Below are 25,655 nucleotides of genomic sequence, written 5' to 3' on the forward strand. Positions count from 1 at the left end.
AAGACCCCTTCGTGACCTCTTCTCTTGCTATTTCGCTGGTTTTGTTCTTTGCTTCTCAGAGGTGCTCCTCCATTCCAGATGCACAAAAGGGGTCAAACTAGCAGAGGTGGCTTGTGCCAAAGGCTTTGGCTTCCACCAAGAGACACTTTAAAAGGAAGATATTTGCGCTTGTGACATGGAGCAAAGAGGGACAATACGTCTTTCACTCCAATTGATTTACCCACCAACCTTCTACGCAAACAAGGATAAAAGCAGCATTTCAGTCTGTATTACAGCAGATGGGCTCTGCATGCAGCACAAGAGAAATAGCTTTAAAAAAAGACTGAGCCAGCCCCAGGATCTGGAGAGGATGGGGAAATCAGAAGGCTCCTTTATATTGTGCAGCTTGAAGATGTCATTTACCTAAAATGCATCTTAGTTAAGATAGCTATCAAAGGCTTGGAAGAGAAGGGACATGCCAAGCAGGAAGAAACTTCGAAAATTAGTGAGTTGAACTAATCCTTTTAGGAACAGGTTTTTTCTTCTCCCTCCCTGCAGAAAGCTGGGAGGGGATTACTGGTTCTAGGTAGGGGGATTGAAGGTATGCTGCACATCTTTATCTTCTAAAAGCAGCATGGAACTAATGCCATTAAACCAGGGCCGCTCTGTTTACCAGAGGGCACAAATCGCTCCAAAGTGTTTCTCCGCTCATGGTCACTGACCTTTAACATACCACAGTCCAGAGAGGCTGAGCTATTAATTTACAAATCAGATGTTGTTGAATGAATACTGACATCCCCAAATGTACTCATGATGGTGAACGCAACCTCTGATCTCCTCCCTGAGAATTAAAAAAGAAGTTCAACTTCATCTACATGTCAAGTGGCCGCAAGAAAAGAATCCTTCCAGATGGAGGTTACTGATCTTCCAAAAAATGAACCCTCCATTTTAAATTAAAACCAAAAAGACTGCTTCAAAAAAGCACCACCAAAAAAAAAAAAAAAAGACAAAACACCTTCAAGGCACAAAAATTCAATAAAGCAAGGATAAAGTCTAAGGCGAATAGGGAAGATTAAACAGGGACTTTACCATCAAGCTGGATTGCAAGAGGAAACAAATTGAAAAGCAGGCTAATTACAAACTCCTAATTTTGTCTCCTGTGTACTTAAAATTTTATTGCATACTCATCTGTAGCAAGACAAACATGAAGGAAAGCCTAAGTTAATACCAAGCAACTATCTATTTATGGATGCACTCTTTGTTTATGCAGTTGAGTGACAGGTTTGGCAAAACAGAAATTCTGTTTGGACATATTAATTTTGTCTCTCTTTTTCTGCAACATCGGTGATATGCTAATGTTAAGAAGGTCATAATTAGGTAATGAAGGATGCTAAAATGTGATTTGAACACCCCTAAATGATTCCAGTACAACTGACCAGACTTTCTTCAGGAACATGGGTCATTTAGACAGAATCAATCCCAATTACATCAGCCAGACATTCAGCTCCAAGATGTCACTGGACCTTTATTTGGACACAGCCAATGCAAAGGTGCCAAGTTAGTCTCTTTCTGACCAACAACTTCAGACAAGCTAGCCCTTTTTTCCCCTAATTTTGCCTCCTACTTATAAGGCAGTCTTGGATGGGTCACTTCTAGTTCTCAAGTAATACTTGAAAGCTGAAAGTTGGTTCTTTAGAAGTGTTTAATTTGTATTTCTAAAACACTAAAACTTAAAAAACAATAATATGAAAACACAGCAGAAAGGTTCCAGAAGTTTTAAGTTGATCTCAAGCACATCCTTCAAGAACAGCTCATGAATGGTCAAACAGATCCCATAATACATTAATGTCATCATGGAGACAGCAAGGAAGGACATAAGCCCAACTTACTGATGTGATAAACTCTAAGAGTTGGACAGAGCTCCTGTATTTTAGCCGACAGATGTATCATGCCACACTGATCATGGAGTGGGATAGTACAGGCCTGGGGGACTGGGAAATCACCCCAAACACAGACTTTGTTTTGGGCTTTCATGGGGCAAGTGAAAGAACAGAGAGTGACTTGCTTTGAAACGTCTGCATTTGATTAAGTTGGTGAGCTGCCTTTAATGGACAACTTTGTCTTTGCACTGAAGTTTTACTGTATCAATTCAACTAAACTTGAAACATTTCAAAAAATTAAAATAATTAAATAAATTAAGAAATAAATCTTGTGCTTTCTTCATTTGCTTTTCTCTCCTTTGGAATGGTCACATAGAAAAAAGTAGCAAAGGAAGAAACTTAGCCTCTATGGCAAGTAGAGAACATATTTGCTTTTCTAATGCTGAAACATTCACAGCCTATTACATGGCAGCTGTTATTACATAAAAAGAAAGGCACAGAAAGCACTCAGTATTACTCTACAGCAAAGTATGGAATAGACAGAGAAGGGTCAGAAACAGAAAAATAAATTCTTAAATTATTTGTCAAACAATGGAGACAGAATTATCTAGTGCTGGGAATCCAGGAAATGGAAAAGTCTTACCCAAGCTTATGATGAGACAAGAGTATGAAGGGACACCATCTGGGTGCAGTTTCCATTCGTGCTACTCTGTGATTTCATCTTGGCTTCACAACTATTTGAAAACCATTAACACCGTCCCCACTCAGGACAATCTCCACAGATACAATGAGACTGAATGGCAAGCACAAGACAGGCTTTACTGCACCCTAAACCTCCTCTGTCTGAACAAGTAACCTTCCTCTGAAGAAGCCAAGCCAACCAGCCATGTATTTAAATCCTGGGCATTGTCTCAAGCATCTAAGACATGGTGACACTGTTAAGCTATGTAATGGTGCCATCTCGTGGTAAAATTAAGATGATGCCAGGTCGACTCCACATTTCAGTAATAAAGCGTGTCCATTAAAGACAACACATTGAAATAAATACATCTTAATTCCTGTGTCGTAGAATTTTTACATTGTACGTTCACCACTAAGACACCCACCAGAATGAAAGAATTCTGTGATGATTTACAACCAGAGGTGTCAACAGCTGGGAAATGCTAGCCTATAACTGTCAGGGTGATTGTAACTGGAAATGGGTCCCTGATGATGTTCAGGCTTCTAAGAGGAATTTCAAAAATTAGAAAATCTCCCTGAAAAGACAAAAAGAATAAATCAAGAACTGGAAAATCTGTCTCAAAGAGACAGATCCAAAAATCTCAGTGCTGTTCACTGATATCATGACTAGATCACAATCTATCCTCTCACAGAAAGAATCTTCGTGGATTTAAAAAAAAAAAAAAAAAAAAAAAAAAAAAAGATTGCATTTCAACCAAAACCAATGATTTTTGATACAGCAACAATGCATGAAATTGTCTGGCTTACATTATATAAAGCATCGTAATGGATGAACATAATGAAATTTCTAGCCTTAAAGTTCACGTTTACTTTTCTGGAGAGTGACTCAAACACTTTGTTTAGTTGGCACCCACCCAGATCACTGCTAACACTAACACTGTTGCCAGACTTAAGCATCTCTGCCCATAAGATAGGTGCTGCCATCCCTCTCACACACACATACTTACCTTGTCTCATAAGCAGAAATTCCATCACATCAACTCACAACCACCAAAGTGTAGATTCAAAAATAATTTAAATACAATTTAAATGTAAGTCCAAAATTCAGAATTGCTCATCCAACGCTTTGCCTACTCTATCTGCACTCTAAAATCATACTACCCATGAATAAACATAGGTTTCTTTTAGACACAAGAATTTTCACTGTAAGAAATTTGTACTGCCTTTTTCTATTACATTCTCTTATGTCAGTGAAGGTATTAGATCTATTTCTGCTCCAGGCTCTCTTAGGGTTCTTGTGATCTCACTAAGAAGTGCTTCAGACTGCCAAGACCAAGCTGCTGATCCAAGCTTCTAAATGAATCAGATACCTTAAAGCACTAATATAACAACAACAAAGAAATACAAAAAGAAACAAAATCAATATTCAGACTGTAAATTCTCCAAGTCAGCATTTCTGAAAGAATACAGGGCAAGAATCACACAATCATAGAATGTTTTTGCTCTCCTGCAGCCTAGGAGTTTAGTACTGTTAAGGAGGACCTTAGAAGTTGTGGCTCTGAAATCTCTCTATATAAGAGGTGATCTGCACTTTCTGTTGTACTTAGGAGCAATCAGCATTACAACTCTTGATAAATATTGTATTAAAAAAAAAAAGCTATATGTATTAAAGCACACATTGAGTAGGAATGTAGGCTGCTATGCAGGAGGACATTTGGTTTCTAGCAGTCTTCATAACATTCCCTTTGTGATGTGATGAATCAACAACGAGAAGATGAACTGTGAAGTCAGTCCTAACTGATTCTCTTTGAGACAAAAGAACCACAGCAACATGATTAAGGCTATACATTACCAATGTTTTACTTTTCTTGACAGAAACTTGTGGTTTCCAAGTATAGGTTTTTGTTTTGGTTTGTTGTTTGTTTGTTTTTGAAGGGGTACCTGGAAAGATCTGATTTCAATGCATTTCAGGTATATGGTTTACGGAGCAGCTGAACATGGGAGGAGTTACTTGGAAACACAACTAACTGATATGTTGAATCACAACCTATGGTCTTTAAATAAAATCAGGGTAACAGGGATACATGTGAGGAATTACATGATAGATGGAGGAGAAAATCTACATCCCTACAATGTACCTACAATGTCTGCCTAGAGAACTGTCTTCCCCAAAATGTTGGATTAGTTCCTTCTTCCAGTATAAGAATTTCAGGCACTGAATTGATTCAGGTTCACAAATACTCTACTGTTCATCACTGGGCCCACGTCTTTGCAAAGACTTCTCCTCCGATGGACTAAAGATCTGATCCTTAAGAGATTCATCCTTAACCATAAAAACAATAATCAAGCATTAGAAATTCCTCACTAAAAAAAAAAAAAAAATCTAATACAGAATCTGTCTGTGGCAAATAAAATTTCTTTACCAAGCCATAACCGGAGTAATCTAGAAAAATGTGTAATACTTCCACATTAATTAAATCTAAGAAATTAGGACAGATCCTACAAGAAATACAACATGCAATACGTAATCTACACAAAGTGCTAAGCCCTAAAATTACTTGTAGTATGATCACAGTGCCTGAATTTAAAGGCCATTTAAGGCCTATATCTTACTCACTCTTCTGTGTACCAACCTTTTTCTGCATTAAGGGAGTTTGCATAACCTCCTGTCCACCACAGAGCTTTAGGCAGATTTTTCTACTAGAAAAGCTCAAATGAAATCAAATGAAACATCTATTGTTCTCTTTGAAAGGAAGGTTACAGTTTTCATTCTGATACCAACGAGTGTTGCGGTATCTCCATAACGCAAGATGTGGTTTCCATAGAAATATCTTCTTACATCAGTATCTACAAGCCCTCCAATTATTCCCTTTTGGACATCTCACACAATCCATTAAAATCTTTTTAGAGCAGGGAAATAAATAGGCTCTACTGCTACTTAATTTCTTGGTAAGAAGAAAAAGAAAAGACAACTAGTAAATAAAAGCTTTATTAAGACAAAACACAAGATGGAGAATGTGTCTTGCAAAAAAAATTGTATCTTACCTGAAGAAATCTCTCTGGTGTTACAAATTATGAATTGTCAATTACAACTTTTGAAGACCATACTGAGATTTTGCTGATTTTTGAGAGTGCAATTATGGCATAATTCTGAATTGTTTGGTGGCTTTGTCTCCAACTAAGTCCCCAGGACCTGAATCCTTTCTGAATCCTTTGCATTGCTGACTATTGCTTCCACCTTGTTCTATGTCCTGTCATTCAGGTCCCTGCTAGTTTAGAGTACTTTCTGTGGCCGTGTCTTTTTTTCCTGTGGCATCATCTCCTGCCACTTTCCCAGGATCAAGAATGCATTCAACGCCCTGAAATTAGAATCAAAACACAGGGAAAGCCAAATTATAACACAAACAACATAAGCAGTGACTTGATAGTAATATGAAATGCCTTTGTCAACCAAGGCCACCACAAGCAAGCAAGGCAAAAAACTTCGATGCATTGTTTGTATAGAACAGTTTCATTCCTGCTGCTCTGCCTGTGTTTCCAAAAGTGTCAGTGTAAAGAAAAGTGGAAGTGCACAGAGCCTTGATCTGACTGGGTGGGCTCTGAAGCCATGACCACAAAACATAACACAAGAGCGTGCACCACAGGGGCAAGCACTGCCATAGCTCCCCCAGCAGACCCATATCTGGAGAAAACAAACTCATTTAATTGTTGTGCGGCAGCCAAAATGTGCTGGGAAAACAACTCCTACAGCACTTTGTTTTGCTTCTATTTCCTCTCTCCTTTTTCTCTATTATGTGAAAAAGCTTCACTACTGTGATTTGTTGTCTCAGATGTGTGTTCCCCTATCTAGGTTGAGGCTCCATTTAAACCTTTTGGCCTGTCTTGGGCCTCTATCCTGCAAAAAGCTAAGAACAGTCAGTTGTGCAGCTCAGTAGTGGCATAAAGCAATTAGGACTGTAGGAACTTGTCTTCCTCATTCTAAAGGTTTGATCCACTACAAGGCTGTACAGGCACAGGGAAAAAAAAAAAAAAAAAAAAAAAAAAACAGTTCAGAAAGCCATCGTATATGCAAACCTTGCAATCTGCTGTATGCCAGCTTGGATACAGTTCATCAGACTAAAACACTGAATGAGAACTGGACTTTACTATTTATACTATCTCAAACTACTACTGATTAGCTATATAAATCAATGGGCCAGCAGTAAAAAAAAAAAAATCTATAGTTATTTGTGATGTTTTCTCATATTACAACTCACTACTTCAGTAGAAAGGGAAAAGGCCACCAATGAAAAAGCAAGTCATAAAATGGCAAATTAATCACTGTACCTTATTCATCTGGTCCACATCTGATTGTCCTTGTTTACTAGTTTGAGTATTTTCCATTAGAGACTTCTTCATCCTCTGGAGAAATGAGATGAATAGCTTTGCCCCACAAAGAGATAAAAGTGAAAAAAAAATGTTAGCAGACTTCCACGTAAATTTTCATGTAAAAAACAACACAAAAATTGTTGTTGCTGTGAATGCTACCTTCATGTGAATGCTACCTTCAACCCTCCTTGCTTTTGCTAATTAACCAAACAAGGGTGCCTGATGACACTACCACAAACGACAATTTAAATCTGTTTGATCAAGAAACAACTATAACAGCTTTTTGACTAGCACTTAAATATTTAAAGCTCCTTCTTTGAAAGCATTCCTAAACCAACCAACTAACCTTACCGCAGAGGTGTGTTTTGTAGATGCAACCTGAACACTTCTTCAGTTTCTACATAAGAATTTCCTATCTATAAATTGTTCAAAATATGTTTTTGACTGTATTTGTCTTTCCCTAGCTTTCATCAGCCTCGCAGATTAAAATATCACATTAAGAAATTGAAGAGAGCCTGTAAGCCATTTTTTCACTGTTTCAGAATAATCTTAATGATTAATAATGAGGTACATTGTCCACAACTAGCAAAAAAAAAAAAAAAAAGCCAAGTGGCACTAAGCAGATCTGATTTTGATTATTTGAAAAGAAATGGAGAAAGACCAGACAATATTAAACTGTACAGACTTTACGTGCATGGCCAAATTAGTGCTATTGATCTGTTGCAAGTAAGTATCTAAACATCCGAATCTTATTTTTTACTTCGTAAGGTGAACATCTATACTAGAAACAAAGTGACCCTCGGTCTTAACTTCAAAGTTCTGCTAAATTGATAATCCATGCATCGCCAGAATACTCCTATCCTTCTTCCCTTTCAGAAAATGCAGATAGTCTGACCAACTGAGATAAAGGATTATAAGCAATCATTTGAAATTGATTAAATTCTTGCTCAGTCTGCTTATTTTTTGCATTAGCTTCACATTTACATGCTTTATATGTACTCCTAAACTATTTTAAAACAGCTCAGCTCACTTCCTTGTAGCTTCTGCAGCTAGAAATCAAACAGGTAACCATGTTAAATGATTCCTGTTCCTCCAATCAGCCTCAGGAGAAAAATGTCACCATGTTCCTATTACTGGGACTATTTGCTGTAAATAAATCCCTCAATTTTTCAAACAATAAGAATTAACTCAGTACGAATGATTGCAGCTATGGGTGATAAAACACTAAGGAACTCTATAGATATATGCATACATGCAGGCAGAGATACCTGTATAAATAACACTGTGTATCTGCACACATCCAAATTGAAGTATCTGGAGCGCTGCAGTTTACCTGTGCTGCCACTAGATGCAGCCACATAACCTTGCAAAATTAAAAATTTTGACCTCAAGGTTGAAGAAACCTTTTTGGAATACCTTTGATTGTAAAATTCTTACAACAGCATTTACCGTATTCATTCCTCTGGAAAGACACAATGTGATATAAAGAGAATTTTTCCTTTTTTTCCCCAATAATTTTGTTCCAAAACATAGCATTCAAATGTTGATGGGGATCTAAGAAACCACAGCAGAATAAGGCCCATCTATTTTTGTGGTTGTTGCCATAGATTCAGATTGGAGCTGACAATGTTGAATTACATTGTGTTTTTCTTTCTACATAAAGAGCACGTTGGAATGAAACACTATGTTCCCAAGTGATCCCGTATTCAAATGAGTGTGCCCATATAAAACAACAGGTAAGGGTACAACTCAGTTTCCATTCTATGCCACATCACTTTCCTCTCCGTGACTTTACACCACATCTCTAGAAACACAAATTTCTCTTTGGGTATACAGTAAGCAACACGACAGGTCCTCCTGGATAGCCCAGGACTCCTGCAATCAGAAAATATTTCTGCTTTATCTACTATCTGCTGTCAGACAAAGCCCTGGAAAATTCTCGTTATTTCCTCGCCAGCTATCAGACAGAGCTCTGCAGGCTTTACACTTCTATTAAGACAAAGCAAAACCAAGGAAACCCTCCCCTAGTCTTAGCAGGTGTTATCTGTCCTGTGCTCTCCCCTTGGTAATTTCCTGGCTGTGTAATATGCACAGTACAAAAAAAGCAAGAAAATTCCATAGGTAAATAGATGTAATACCTGTATTATACAGTTTTAGATACTATTTGTGTAGAGGGTTGATTTTCCACTGAAGATAGTGGAAATAAAGCCTGTTCAGCACATTCTGTGCAAAGGGAAGTGCTGCCCAGTGAGCTGTGCTCCAGAGTGCAGAATATCATTTCAAAAGTAGATTTTTATTATGTATTTTAGTGCCAAGTTCACTTGGCTTCTGCTCTCTTCCATTATTAAGATCATGCTGCAGTTCACAATCTATATATCAGGCAGCTCCCTGCTATCCCCACCCCTACTCCCCCATTCTAACATTTCTAGTTTAGACTTCTCCTCCTTCCTCTTTTTGTAGATAAAAATACTTAACTTCTATCCCCCCAAGGCAGTTCCCCGGCCTCACGTGCATTTTTTACTGACAGCCACTCTGATGGAATTACATTTACCTATGTTTTGAGTTGTTTCTCTTTGTTTGTTTGTTTTTGTAGATGGCAAAATGAAAAATTAAATTATGCTCTCCTCCAGGATCTGCTTTCTTTTTGATGATCTGATCACAGTTCTCTTCAATTGCCATTAATAAACTGAACTGAACAAGATGGATTAAAGGAAAAAGCAACACCAGATTTTGTTGGTTTAAAGCATGAGGAACATAAATTTAATGGCTTCAGAGAAAATCCAGCCTAAGGCAAAATTCTGGCTTAACTCTCCTGTGGGGTTCTGCAGACAAGATGAAATGCAATGTCTCAGCTGAAGGTCCCCAAGCCAGCACAAAGTAGGATAGATGTGGGAAGGGATGGGAGCAATTTGCTCTGCAGCACTCCTTGCTGCACTTCCAGAAAGAGACAATGTGTGCCCTTCTTCTGGAATCTAACGCTGGTCGCAGCTTGTGTGCAGGCAGCAGAAGGGGCCTGGCTGGATCCCCAGGCCAGCTGAACAGACTACATCAAGATCCCCACATGAACTGTCAAAAGGGTTTCCTACTCTGTCACTATCTTTTATGAAGTAGGCAAAAAATGCTCCCAGCAAGAAGGATTTACCCTGTAGGAGAGTATTTGAATCTTCCAAAAGCCGTAATGAAAATGTTTGTGTTTCCATCCAAGAATGGTACTGGCAGCAAATTGAAGGTAATTAAACACATTGCCCACTGGCAATATAAATTTATCCTTTGTAATAATTTCAGAGAAACAACCCCCTCTCCATAGCCCAGACATTGTGTTGTGCAACAGGAATTTTTTGGGCTAACTTCTACCCTGCTGTAAATGCACTGCAATGGGAGTTACAGACACTCTATGCCAAGACTGTGCTTTGTTCAGTATCTCTCAGATGCTCTGTAGTTCAATTTCATTACCTCATAATTTCTAAGAATTGTCCTGTTTATTGGGAAAACACCAGCGAACTAGACGGCACATTTGGTAGTTTCTCCAAGTACAAACAACAGAGAAACCATCTTTACATTATCACTGCCTAACCCTTGATTTTAAATCATATCTTTATATAACTAAAGTGGCCAAGTTCACGCTATTTAACTCACTTCTTGAAGGGGATGACTCCATCTGAATTTTTAACCAGATATTCACTCGCTGGCTCCAATCTCCTGGTGCTTCCACCTCCCACAGTCGCTTCTGCTCCTCAGGATAAGTCTGCAAGAATTTCTGGCAAACTGAAGAGAGGAAACCAAAGGGTAAAATCATGAATGAATGAAAAGTACAGTGGAAGAGGGAATCTATTCTATCCTGGAAATTCTCTGAGACCTACTTGGATTAGTTCCTTTGGAAATCTTTTCTTCCCTCTTCTCTCATCTTCCTTTCTTTCCTTTTAGGTGGAGCTTTTAGGAAAAATCTATGTGGAATGGCCCAGACAGGAATGACTGAATTCTGTCTGTCAGCTTCAGTCTAGATTAATTCCTTGTGAGCACAGAAATACAATGCTTCTGGAGGCGTTGCATCATGGAACTACCTCCAGACACTTAGCAGGTTTGAGATTAGCAGCAGTGTGGGGTTTTTTTGCTCTCACTACTCTGAAATGAATGGGGCTTCAGTATCTTCCAGCATTAATGGTTATGAATGCTACTTTATTTTCTATTTATTAAAAAAAAACCCATCATATCAGATTGTTCTTCCATCAATACCACCCTCTATTTTACTACTGGTACCTATGCTTCATTGCTATGCTTCATACACTTCTTTGGACTGGGAAAACAGGAAATGGTAAGAACTAATACAAAAATAACAAGGCTACCAGTGTCAGATGCATGATTACCTTTAGAAACCATATTTCCACAAATTCCTAACACTGTTTGTACACTGAATATTAACATTTGAGTATACAATCAACTTCTGCTTTGGTTATCTTATCATATTGAAATCTGTCCCATTTAGTAATTTCCCCAGGAAGTCCGCAGAACCAAGAGGAAGAATATTTTGCAAAATAAATAGTTCAAAAAATTTAATGCAGATTTTAAAACTTTCCTTAATCAGGATTCTATCAGTTCTATCACTTGTAAATCAGGAAGATGATTTCTGTTCTCTCCTCAGTCCGTTGCAGTCCATCACACTGCAGTAGGAATGTAAACGGGTCATTTACCTTCAGCATTCAGTTGAGTTTAACAGTGGGATGTTGAAACCAAAAGCCAATCTTTTGTAACATAAACATTTGTTTTACAGGAATGAATAGATCACTGACATTAATTTTATCCAAAGATATCCATGCTAAACTAATTATTTCAGTAAAAGCTACAGAAAGTAACATATAGAGAGAAATGTTTGCTAAATGTCTTTTTGCCTCCTTTCAGGCATCCATAGAACACTTTTATTATACATTCATTATACATTATATTATTATACAATCATACATAGCATACTAGTGAAAAGTGTGCACATTTATTACAGAGTTTTAGAGTAAAAGGTTGCTATCTTTTGTCCAAGTATGAGATTGCAGTGCCAGTGAAAGGAAAAATAAGTAACAACTTCAATATACTCAACATGTACTCAATATTTAGCTTGCAGTATTAGTCTTTTATAAAGTAGGACCCAGAAAACCCAATTAGAACATGATACAAGTCAAATTTATTCATGACTACCTCTAAACTTAGCTGAGATGAAAAGCACAGTCTTGCAATATATTGTTATCATTAACACCCAAACAACGCAGCTTTCTGATCCATAATGCCTAAACCATTGATGCCTACCATAGGGAAAATTTATTTTACCGGGAAAAGAGAAAGAATGTTGTCAATACTATTCTTTTCTGAACTTAGAAATAGAAGTACTTTAGGAACTCCTGCGGTACATTTGCATATATTCAATGGCACATACAGACCACGAGAAAGAGAAGGTGTAGTGAAAATTTTGTTGACACATATTAGGAAATGGCTACAAAGTCATAAATAAATAGAATGACAGTAAAGAGTCTGTACCACGCAGAGAGAAACTAACCTTTTTAGAAAAATGTTCCTCCAAAGAACAAAGTTTTACAAATAATATTATCAGTGATATTTTCTGTAAATTTTACTAGCAAAAGCTCCAACCTGAATACAGAGAAGATATATAACTGCTTAGCAATCTTCTGAAAGTGGCAAATGTTCAAAGATGGACAATAATGAAAAAAGTACTGATGAGACTGGATGAATGAGCAGAACCCAGGTATGCAGTTTGTTAAATATAATTTCTTATGAATGCAGTATCTACAAGAGCATTACGTGCATAGTGTAGGCTTGACAACATCTTATGACTCTTCTCTCAGGTGTTAAACAATTTCTAGGTCACTGTTGAGGGCAATGACATAGTTCTATTTCTAAGACACAGTGAGATAATGCAAAATTTCAAACAAGTAGTATGAGTTTTACTCTTCTGATTGACTTACATAAATATTGGCCTGCCTTTCTACAGGAAATTTCAGATGTCTCAAGAAAATCAACATACTAAAAACAGTTAAGTTCAGACAAGTGCACTGAACACTCACACAGTTAAGAAAATCCTACCATGACCATATTGAAATTTATACATTATGCATGACCCTTACCTAACGTTTCCACATCAAACAATTTACCTTGATACATGGCAGCAGAAATAGGGCAACTGATCCCCAAGGCATCCTCAGCCTTGAAAGACTGACAGAAATCGTGCAGCATTTTCATCCCCAGGCCACCTCTTCTGTATTTTCTCTGGACAAATATAGTATCCAAAACTGGCAGCAAGTAACATTGACTGGTAGTACCATCACATAGGCTCCCTGCAAAATAGACATGGGAAAAAATACATGAATTTGAAAACAAACCTGGTATTGCTGCAGTACTTAAATGCTGTGTGATTCTAACCACAAACACTGCCTTGATACCTCTCCACAGGCTACGAGGCTGCCTCCTACTAAAGTGCGTTTGCATAGACAGTAGTGATGCCAAAGAAAGTAAAACAGTTTCCAAGAGGAAGATTTGTGCCCTTAAGCTGAGAGCACCCGCTTAACATGTGGATGACAGGTGTCACCACTGCATTTACCAGAATTGGACCCTTCATAATCAGACCACCACGATACACAGGCTGTGTACAAAAGTGAGTTAAGTGAAAATATATAACTGGGCTTAAAGGTGTAAGTGTTCCCAAAATCTCAATATGTTCCTTTAGCTTTTGGCTATCCTAGTAAATTACCCCACAAACTCTTTCTACGAAATACATTAAGCCACACAGCACAGCATGATCTAAATGCTCAGAAAGTCCGTACTGCCCGATGTAGCCCAACAGTGCAGAAGGCTTCCAGAAAAAACTCCCTAATACTGCTTAAGCAAACAATTTAACAATGACTGCAGGAAGAGAACAGAGGCTCTCTTGGCCTCAAACTATTTGACAACACAAGCATTCAACCCTGAAATGAATGACCAGCACCAATTCAGCATCTACCTACGTACTGCATAAGGTCACCACAGAAACATTACACTGATTTATCTTCATTGTTAGAAAATATTTATAAAGATTTTACGCTTCTTCTATCTGGCTCTGTGACAGCTTAAATAGAAATGGATACCCATGCCTTTATACCAAAAAATATGACATTCTATTTTCTTGGTTAAATCTCATCAAGACCTCTTTACTTTTCTTTATAACCACTTATTAGTGTACCATCCAGTCTAGTTTTCAGCGTCTCAAGTCATGAAACTTTCATTAATTCACTGAGACCTATTTCACAGTTTCAGAGAATGAAATGCTGGAATGGCTGTTCCTAAATTCCAGTGCAAGGCTTTTACTACAATCCACTTTTTCTTTATCGCAACCACACAGCTAACTTACACTGAGCTCTATTTCTGTTCCTTGAGATCCCGTGTAGTACCTTTTGCTGCTACACGCAAGGCCTGCCTTTGATTACTCTGTTTTCCAGGATACCAATTCAGCAAAGCACACATGAATATATTTAATTCTAGACTCTGATTTGTCAAGGCTGTAGCTCTTCATTTAGCAGGAATCCGTGTCGCACACCCTCAGCCATACGACAAGAGTATGTAGCTACAAAACCAACCCACTCACATCCAGGCTTGGTCCACCCCTGCTTAATCAGAGTGCATGCTTAACTGCAAACACATGTTCAAACGCATTGTTGGAAAGGAATGGTTTGTGGTGGTGTTTATAACCTTTCAATATTTGTAACACATGATGGGTAGTTATTCTTTTTTCAGGAGCCAAGAAATTGAGTATATCCCCAGTCCCATTGTTAGCTGCAAGCCCAGCAGAGATGATGTATTCCAGCAGTATTGCACCATACGTTCTAAGAAAGGGACAAACTTTTCCTCATGAAGTCAATAGCTTTAAGAATTCCTGCATGTTTCAAGTGACCTTATAAGTTTATTATTAACTCATATAGTCTGTCTCTATAAATCCTTATGAGACTGCTGTGGTAGCAATCCCAGGAGCTGAGTGATTTATGTCTGTGCAACTAATTTTGTGTTGAGAAGATGACAAAAACTTGTAATGTCTAAAGGCATTGTAAATAAAGAAACCATGAAGCCATTTTTCACCTTGTCCCTGGGAAGCATATTAGGAGAGTCATAGCCTACAGCCATTTGAAATAAAATAAAATAAACAAACAAACAAAAACCTCTGGAATTAAGGCCATTTTAACTCTAGTTCTGATCCAACAGCAAGGAGGCTCTCATAAGCTAACGGTGGCCCAGAGGTGACCGCGAAGATCTCATGCATTTTATTTAGAGGTTTGTTTCATTGTTGAAACACAAAGAATGAGTTTTGAGGTGAGGAAGGAGACAGGGAAAATATGAGCACTGGCGATGGGGTGGAAGTAGTCATGCAGTCTACCCTTTGGGAGCCTTTGATCTGTTTGGTTAGGTCACAAAATGCCAAACGACCAACTTATGAGCCAGCAAAAAACAGATATTTAAGGGCAGGAAAGCAGACAGCCATTAGCATTCCCAAAGAGCCACAAACCAGAAAAAAACAACCCGGTCCCCACATCCAACAGACCCAAACAAAACAGGGTTGTGCATACTGACTGTTTCCCTGCTGAACAAGTTGGCTTGGCACACACATGTTTGGACAGGCCTTCTGCAGCCTGAGTGCTTGTGTGAAGGGTGGGGAATATTTCTGCTGAATAGAACCCAAGGTCAATCCATTGTGTGAATTTGTATGTGAGAAGGGGAACAAAGGTTCTGGCTTCAATAAAATTAAATTAATTCATGTCTTGACTGGTATGTAGTCATTTAATTTTTATTACAGCCAGAACCTTCAGTCTGCCTCAGAAATGCACATTAAAAATATTATTGCTAGAAAACAGAGGGAGAGAAAAGCAATTATCCAACAAGATTTTAGCTAATTGTCTGTCAGGTTAGCTTCAATTCTGTGTTGTTGGTTTTTTGGTTTGCTTGTTTGTTTTTCCCTGTAAGAAATGTATGTAACCAGTGAAAAATAAAATTATAATTTTAGGGATTTATTTCTACAGAATGCCATCTAGGCCCCCAAAGTATTAAAAAAAAATCTGCAAACGCTTGTATAAAGAAAGGTGTGAAACAGATTTTTAGCTCATGTAAACACTTCCAAGAACAATCTGAAAGAAAAGTTATCATCATTTTTGAAGTATTCTGATGTTATCTGTTTAAATGTTAGATATTCCTTTTCAATAAATGGCCCACACGGTTGCATTACACTGTGTTAACTGGAAAAACTGTCAAGAAAAAACATCTGCCTCTTCCTTCCCAAAATAAGACCTGGCTCAAGGCTTCTCACAGGACACGGAGCCGTACTTGTGATGTTCTTGCTCACAGAAAATAGCAAAACTGAGAGCAAACTGAAGAAGCTGCAAAGTTAGGTTTGTATGGTCTCATGCTACTGGGATGGAGGGATAGGAAGTGAGAATGGACAGTGAATGACCCCACACCAAACAGCACACACCTCCATTTTCCACTGCAGAAGCAGTTACCTCATCCCTCTACACATTCTGAGGCTCTGGGGAACGCAAAAAGCAGAGACTGGGTCAGGGGTGTTTTGTTGTCTACTTTTTATCAGCTTGGAGTTTTTGTGGTCAGGTGTTCCCAAACAGCGATCTGTGGAGCATCTCTAAAGAATGAATGAGAAGCCAACAATACATTTACTCCTGGTTCAATTGCATGTTTTACAGCCTTCTCAGAGAGCCCAATTTTGTTAAGGCTGTTTGATTCATGTCAGAGAGAATACAATCTTTCTTTATGCTTTTAGCACAAAGGTTTGACAAAAGGCACATAGTGAGCTTGGGAAGGGACAAGCTTTGGCAATCTAACTCCTTTGCTTTTTGTACAGAAAAAAAAAGCTGTACAAAACAGCTTGGTCCGTGACTGGGCAGCCCATATGTGTTATACAAACAGTAATATGTAAGAATATAAGAAAAGATGAAGTCTTTTATGTGTGTGCCACAAAGGGTTTTTGTTATGTTTTATTCTTAAATCAACTAAAACACTCCTGGCTCACAGCATCCTCCAACTTCCTCACTGATTTATTTGCATGATGAATCTTCTACATTCTCCTGACTGTTGGATGTTGGATGTGAAGGTTGTAAAAATCCATTTTCAGTAATTACTAACCTTCAATAAATAAAAATAAAAAGCAACCAACTTTCAGAGAATTACCTGGTCTCATTGTGCAAAAAACACTGTCAATAACCATGGTCATTAATCCTACCCCACTACACAAAACACATTCTTTTTCAGGTTTTCACACAAACGTAGAGGATGTCAGGATAAAAACCTGAAAGGAATACTTAAAAGAAATATAAAACAGATCTCAAAACTGAAGTGTCTATATGAAGGCTCTCTGCAAATTATCTCAGGTGTTGCAGGTTGTCCTCTGCAAAGTAAGAGACAGGGACAGGAAACTAATTTCCTATTGTACCTTTAAGTAGCTACATTCAGTGAGGTCTAACTCCTCAGCTGTCTAATATGGAAGCCGCTGACATAGATAAAATTGGAGACATTTATCTTGGCACGTGACAAAGTGTCTTATCAGCCTCATTAGTGGCTTAGTACGTCTCATCAATCTTTAGTTTACCCAGTGGTAAATGCTGCATGCCTGTCATTGGACAGGAATAGGCACATACCGGAGAGGTTAGGGTGATGATCTGTGTAGTCATGAATAAATTTTGTTTTAATAAAGGTGTCTAATGCTCGTGAAAAGTGATAGCCTTGAAGAATGAGTCTTCTGTTTATCTACACAACAGGTGCAGGATGACCAGCGTCAACAGTTGCCAAATTGTCTCAAGACACTGACTTAAATAAAGTTACTGCATCTCTGAGCAAGGCAAGAGCTCAAAACCATCTGTCCCTCTTCAGCTAGACTACAAAAAGAGATCCAGTTCAGGATGTTCATAATATGGATGGATGTGTGGAAAGGGACCAAAATTACCAAGTTCACTTCGTACAGGCCACCTAGGAGCTGGCAAATGAAAGTGACTGCACAATATTGCCAAGCTGGTTAACTACAATCACCGATGTCCACTGAAAACTTTAGTTTGCATAAAGGCATACTAAATTCATAGCAAAGATCGAACAGACTCTCTCCTCCTTAGTCACCATTTCTATGATTCACACAGATTATTCATGTTTCAAGTAGCTATGCTCCACAGATCTGTTCTGGCTTATTTGGCTCCACTGGAGAACGCTTTTTTGAAGAATAATATAGATATTGGAAAATCCACAGATGAGAAATGCAGTTGAATATAACACCAGCATGAGAGTCTCAATTACCTTCTGAAGAAAATAAAATTATACCAAATATCCAGGTAGCTACACAGCACGAAAATAATGTGAATCAGAACCACATGGTGGGCACAGAGGAAGACCATTTCTTTCTAGGACCAGAAACTGTAACAGGGGTCCAGCAAAATGTAATGTCTAGTACTTAAAGCTGCCCCTACTAGATGTTCTGATCAGGACACTAAGAGGATAAAGAACTTACGTCAAGATTAAAAACAAAGTTTAAAAAAAAAAAATCTAAACCTTGTGAAGTATGACTTCTGAGAGCAGATATTTAGTTTAGCCTGTTTGGGGCCTAATAAATCCCTAGCTCTTCTATAAAACACAGAGAACAGAATCAGCCAGAGCATGGATGATGTGAAACTGAAATCACAGAACTTCAGAAAGCAGAAATATTTTTATACACACAGCAAATAGCAAAAAGGGGCAAAAACAGTTTCAAGCTTCCCGAAAATGCTTTGGCAAAAGACTGCAGTATTTTGTGACACAGGCCAAAAGCTTACAAATATAGCAGCCAGAGGAAAAAAAGCACTGGCAACAAAAGACAGATGCTGACAAAGCTGGACTCAAAGAACTTGTATGTTATGTGGACCTGGTTTAAAACCAAACTGTGACTCTCAATTTACTCAGAAACAGTTTCAACTTGACTAATACTCCACCCATAACAGACTACTGTGCAAATTTATTTTGCTGAAGCATGAATCATTACAGACCATACAAGTGTTTCTTTCCAAAGCCTTTGCTCAGAAATAGTTAGGGACTTAAAGGAAAATGCACAATGGCAGTTGAAGTGTTTGCCAGTTATGAAGCAACTCAGCATATTCACAAATATATACAAGGTTCCCTAATCACAGGCTGAGACACGATTCATCATCGATAGTGCAGTAGCACCGTACCAGAACAGTTGGTGTACAAGCTACACCTCGGCGTGAAGAAGCACTTTGCACATCTTGAGGCAGCCAAAGAGCAGAACATCTTATTGCTGCTGCCCTTTGAGGCGCTGTCAGGGAAGGTACCTTCAGATTGTCCTCTGGAATCTCAAGCAGTCAACATCTGCACAGCTCTCAACCTGTTTCTTACTCTCCTCCTTTTGACAGATGACTGCTGACTTGAACAACATATTCACATCCAAAGATACCAACTTCTCTACATTTAAGCCAATAGTACCAAAATGACAAGATGAATCCTAAAAACAAACAGGCAAACAACTCTTGAACGAAGGTACATACTCAGCTGCACACCTGGAGTTATTTTAATGAAGCCTTTTCCACACTAGTTAACAATACACTTAATTACATTACCAATAAATCATCCTTTAAACTGGAAGTACCACAACTGCATGAAGCAGTCCAGGACCAATCTACTGTATACATGTTCTTCTCTACACTATCCAACCACTGCTCCATACACATCCAAGGATATTCTCCTTGCCACTAGCCACTTCTGATACACTGTTTTTCCACAATGAACTGTACTCGTTTTTTCAGATATCGTTCTTTCCAAGATGCAGTTCTCCTTTCTGTGAGTAGGTCTTGCATTCTTTGTTCTTAGATGTACGACCTTCTACTTGGCTGCATTAAAGCATGTTTTTATTTGAATATGACAGTACCTCAGATCACTCACTGTAACTGAGAATAGAGTTTGGAGCTATCATGTTTAAATGAAAGTAATATGGATGGCTTCCAAATTCTGGAAAGGCTTGTTCCCCAGACTCATTCTGAGAGAGATTTGATATAAAAATGTAAATGAGAGCCAGGATTATTTATTCTAAAAGATAAACAGAAGTATTACATTTCTAGCTTTCAGGAGCCAATGGGAACATGCCTCTACAATGACCTTACCTTTCATCTTGACCGAGTAAAAGGCAACGGCCTCGCCATTTCTCCAGAGTATCTTGGCACACTCAGTGGCAGAGTGAGGTAGAAAGAATGCATCATTAGCTGAACTCCCTTCTAGCATTCCAAAAATAATGTAGTTCAGAACAAAGAGGACAATCCTTTCTCTAAACGTCTGGACCTTAGAGAACAAACAAAAACAAAGCAAAGAAAAATGAAGAAGAGAATAGTATTTTGCCTTTCGTGAAGATCCTCAAAATTGAAGACTCTGGGAATAAAGGTCAGGAAACATGTACACTTAATTTGGGAAAAATAACTCATGAATTGGTTCAGATAGAATAATAAATATAATTTTCCCAGCGTTCCACTCTCCATCCAGAGGGCATAGAATAATTTACAAACAATTTATAAAGTTTGACATATCTCCTCTGTTGTCACACACAGGAATTATAAAGCACTAGGAAAAGAAGTCTCTTGCTCATAGTCACAATGAACTAGTCCCGGATTTGGACACAAGATGAAGGAAATCTATTCCTACCCAACGGAGAAATACAGACAGGATTCACTGCTATCCTGATCACCTCTTCACCATTACATGTCTTGCCACAGCATCAAAGAACTTTAGTGGGCCACGACCTTACTGAGCTAGACGCTATACAAAACAGCATAAATACACAGCCTGTTCCTTATAATCTAGGCATAATAACAGAAACAATTAGCTTTTATGACATGATTCTTATTAGACAACCAACAAGACAGGCAGATGGAGGAATACAAAGGACAGCATATTGGTCATCAAGGGAAAAAGTGGTGCCAACAACATTTACAGGAACGTTTAAAAAGAAAATAAGAGCTTCCACAAACAAGGACAATTTAACAATGAACATAAAGGGGCAAGATTTCTATTTTCAGATTTTTTTTTCCCCATTTTCAGATATTTTTTCACTCTCTTGATACAGCAGATGCTCAAAAACCTTAATGGTTGCGGTTTTGACCAAAGTTCTATTTTACAAGGATTTGTATCACAAAATCCGTCCAGTTCAGTTACCCACAAAAAAGCTAGTTAACTCAGTGAATAATTAAACTCTATGTATGGCAGATTATTAGGGGAAGATGACAAAGGAATCATTAAGGACAAACACCGGGCATCGAGAGTTGTGTACAAAATAGAACTGACTTAACAGACTAATGGCAACACAAGGCTCACATACACCTGGCAAATGACTTCTTAGTTGAAAACAGAATATGGGATATTCAAATCTCTCAAATTATGAAAAAAATAGTTGTATCATACAAAGATCATTTGTTTGGAAGAATTACATATATTAAAAAAACTATTAAATAACTTGCTTTATAAAATGAATTCAATATAAGCGTTATCCAAGGCAAAACAGTTTCACAAATAGTTTTATAAGACTGTTCCAAAGGGCACTAATACCTCCCATCAGACAGTCAGTCGACCAACTCTAATGTGAAGAGTTATTACTAATGCAATAATCCAGTTTATTTCATTATTCCTTTAATTGGCAGTGGGGGTAAACTAAAACCAAACATGAATAATACCACAGATGAATCATAAAACTGCATGCAGAAAATTGTTTAGAGAGGGTCAATGTGTATGTCACTCTGTACTGGGAGACTTTTGAAGTACTGGGTGAGCCACATACCCCGGATCCCACAGGTTATACAGCATGAGCTACAGGAGACCAGAGACAATTACTGACGATTATTCTAACTAGGAAGTTCCAGGGCAAAGTCAAATGTTTAAAATAGCATCCTTACCGAAATTAATCCATCTCTAGAAGGATCAGCTGTCTTTACAACATCTTCAAGAGGCCACCAACACTGGTTCAAATAAAGTGCCAAAACTACAAAAAGAAAGACGGGAACACATTAACTGCAAACAAATACAAATCTGGTCCTGAACCTTTCTACAAGCAGCCCCAGATCTACTTCTCCCTCCAGCTGACTCCAGTTTGATCTTGTGTGAGACAACAGAACAACAATAATATTTCAATTTCACCTCCATGTCCCTTGATACCCAATTTTCAGTGCTGCACGAGGCATCAGGTAAAGGTATTTCTTAGGAATTAATGTGACTTTGGGAATAACAACCTCTATGCCATATGAATAAAGTACTTTCTATAGTGTCTGTTCTTTAGCATATTGAGTGGTATTTGGATCAAAGAAAGCCACCTGACTAAAGGTTACATTCTTTAATTTATTTTTTTTTTCAGATTTTTTCCCCTGCCCACACATGTTCATGGCCATATTGGCAGCCATGCAAGTGAAGCCCTAAGGTTTTCATATCCACTGTATCAAACACCTTTTCAGCTACCCATGTGGTTGAATTTCCACATATCTGTATCTTTAGAGTAGACTCCTAAATCTCTGTATGGACAGGTATTCACAAAAGTTCAAATACACATCTGAAGCAAACATGTATGGCCAATCTCTACATAACTCAGGTCTGAGTGTAAGTTCTATGTAGCACTTGCAGTCTACTTCATTCTGCTCTCCCTGATTTTTCACATGTACAGAATCAAGCATTTAAAACCTACTCTTTCGTGTTTGTCTATAGAATTTGTTACCTACAATTAGGTTTACAAGAGAAAGACTGAAACAGCAACAGTGACATTGAAATTATTCCCAAGCCCTGTTCAGAAAGAAAAAAATTACAACAGGGTCATTTCAAAGCAGATAGGGTTTAGATTAGTTTTTAGAATAAAGACAGAAATTCAATCATTTCTGACCACCAACACATCGAGCAACACGTATTTCAGCAGAAAGAAACGCTATCTGTACATCAGTGACATCCACCTACAGAAACCACACCATCACATTTCCAGGGGTGTTCAAGAACACCAGTATCTTTATTGTCTTCAAATAGGGCAGCTCACACCCCAGTTTTTAGGAAAAAAAAATAGGAATTTTGCTGAGCAGAACAGCGTGGAGTTCACACCTTGCAAGTCCTAAGAGAGAGCAGTCGCTGATGGTTCTCAAAGCTATCCAAATAAGGACAAACATGAGAAAGTTAAAAACCATGTGCCAGCCAGAGACAAATTTACACATAATGAAGTGAAATGGCTTTAATAGGATTCATCAATTACCTGTTTTAGCCTCAGGTTATACAAATGTCTCTGATGTGCACAGGTCAGTTTCCCTTTTTGCTTCAGCCTTTACCAGCTCCCACTGGCTTTCAGGCTGGAGATTCTGCTTAGCTAGCTTGTATTTTAAGTAAATTATTAAAGCATGTGCCAAAAAGCATTACACTTTGTATCCTGGGTTAACAATGAAGAAAGTATTGCACGCAAGGGCAGATGCCTGTTTACAGCACCAGATCCAATTCATTAAATATTATGTGCTTACTTGCATGGCAGTTTCATATTCCTTCTGTGATGGATTCAATCTGTTCCCTCAGTCCCTTCACTCTGCTCTCAAAAGCAGGCAGCCACTGCTCCATTACACATCCCTGCTACATGGAGCTACAAAGGCAGCTGAGGCGGACAAAGGAGACAGAATGGGCCAAACGCTGACTTTAATGGGAGCTGCACAGAGGTTTGGCACACAGTCCAGACACATACAACACACATGGTAAAGGTCAGAAAAGTTTGAACAGGCTTTGATGAAAACAGGGAGATGCATTACCATGTTCTATGGAGCTACTTTTATAGAGCATTTACTGCGCTATTCAATAATTTAAATGTGTGGAGGGGGAACACTAGTTGACATAGCAACTGTCACACCGCATTACTTGAACAACCTTATCTATATGGATGCCTTTCTTAAAGGAAAAACATTTCTCCAGATTTCTCACAAACATATGTACTTTGCTTTTTGTTATCGTTTCTCAAGTCAACATCTGGTCCTCAGTTAAATCTATCCATGCTTCCTCATATTCTCATTTTCATTTTATAGTCAACTTAGAGGAACACTACTTCAAATGCAAGTTCTGCAGCAAGCACACGTTCCTTCACTTTCCCTTCCCAGCCTTATTGTCCTTTCCAAGGCATTGGGTTACATTCACCTGATCATGAGATCAAGCTATTGCCAATCAGTGAGCTACACACATCACCTGCACACTGTGAATCATGATGTACATGATTAAAATCATCTTGCAGTTGCAAGACGAGGTAAAATGCCTAAGCCCAATACATTTCACTTCACAATTAATGAAGTATAGACATGCTCAGTTGCATGGCTTGCCCTGTAAGCACCAGCTTGCTAAAACCTCAGGGCTTTGATCACTTGCAATCAAACATATTCAGGGTGTTGCAAGAAGTAGAGAGCCTGTGAAGTGTACGGTTCCTTACCACTGCGGGTATTTGGAAAGGATAACTGAACAACGCTGCACTGAGCTAGGCACTAAGTATAATGCAGTTGGGATTATGAAACGTCTCCTTTTGCTACACAAGCATGGACCCTTTCCCAGCACAGGTCTGGATTATATTTTTACTTTCTAGGCTCTGCTGGCCAAATATTCCCATACTGGTGGGCAATTATTTGAGTGAAATGTGCACATCAAGACTCTACAAAGTAAAGCAGAAAAAAATAAAGCATCATCCAGTTTGATATATTTTTCCCTCAGCCTTCATCCAAGTCACTGAAACCCATCCCTCAGTCACAATCCAAATTAAAGGCAAGGGTCTACATAAGAGATGGAATTTGAGTTTATTTAATAAATATTGAATCTAAAAGTTCTGCTGAAGACATCTTTCCCTTAATTTTGGAAGTAATTCAAACCCACGGCACACTTCAGGTTACAGAGGTTGCTGGTGCCAGATTTCCACCTTGGAAGGAGAATGGTGAATTATCCCAACAAGGATTCCCAGGCACCCAAGCCTAGGTCAGCTCTGATAACACAGCACGCTCAGAGATACTACATTAAACTGCATCCTGCAATGCTGAAATACCCTGAAGCTGTCTGTCCAAGTTCCCTATCTTTAAACAGAGTAAGAGCATTTTTCTCTCTTTGAGTTTTATCGAAATAAATACATGAAAGCATGGGAGGCATGCAGATGCTGCAGTAATGGCAGCTATTCAAGTATCTAAGATAAATATCTTTCCTGCAACCAATTACATTTTCTTCTACAATTCAAGTTTTACTCAATGATTTGTTGCAAATGTCTTGTGATAAATGTTCCGTGGCATCTAGCAGTTATTGTAAATTATTATATACAGCATACAGGAAGTGCCACAATAGGATATGTTTATTTAGTGTTATAAAGATGTTAATCACCCATGCTATGCTCTGTAAGCCCTTACAACACAATTTACATTCTCATAAAAATATCTGCACAGATATACTAACAGAACAGAACACTCAACCCATCACAAATAAATTAAAAATGCTCCTGACCAAGACCAAGTCCTATAGAAAAGCTGCCACACTCATTTTCTCTTTGAAATATGCAGGTCATTCCAGATAGGTTATCCAGAAGTGATGCGTAACATATCTGATCCAGATGATCAGACATAAATCTCAGTGTTCAAATCAACCCCTCTTTAACCTGTGTCCAAGAATTAAATGTCATCAAACTGCGCAGCCCTTCACTGGCAAACTTATAGCTAGGCTGTTAAATTCTGTGTT

General features: G+C 38.3%; 1 protein-coding gene across 1 annotated transcript in view; it reads right to left on the minus strand.

Moving 5' to 3' along the window:
* Positions 1 to 5,677: 5,677 nt before the first annotated feature.
* LOC311213379 (protein FAM169B-like) overlaps positions 5,678 to 25,655 on the minus strand; it is a gene marked incomplete at both ends in the record, with an annotated part of 38,562 nt that continues 18,584 nt past the window's right edge. The window contains 8 exon segments of the mRNA XM_084293336.1: positions 5,678 to 5,794; positions 5,798 to 5,809; positions 5,813 to 5,899; positions 6,867 to 6,911; positions 10,531 to 10,673; positions 13,061 to 13,243; positions 20,072 to 20,246; positions 21,848 to 21,933. Of these exon segments, the coding sequence (XP_084149462.1) occupies positions 5,678 to 5,794; positions 5,798 to 5,809; positions 5,813 to 5,899; positions 6,867 to 6,911; positions 10,531 to 10,673; positions 13,061 to 13,243; positions 20,072 to 20,246; positions 21,848 to 21,933 (848 nt within the window).

Source organism: Netta rufina (assembly GCF_964035555.1).
Source record: "Netta rufina genome assembly, chromosome: 11".
Classification (NCBI taxonomy): Eukaryota; Metazoa; Chordata; class Aves; order Anseriformes; family Anatidae; genus Netta; species Netta rufina.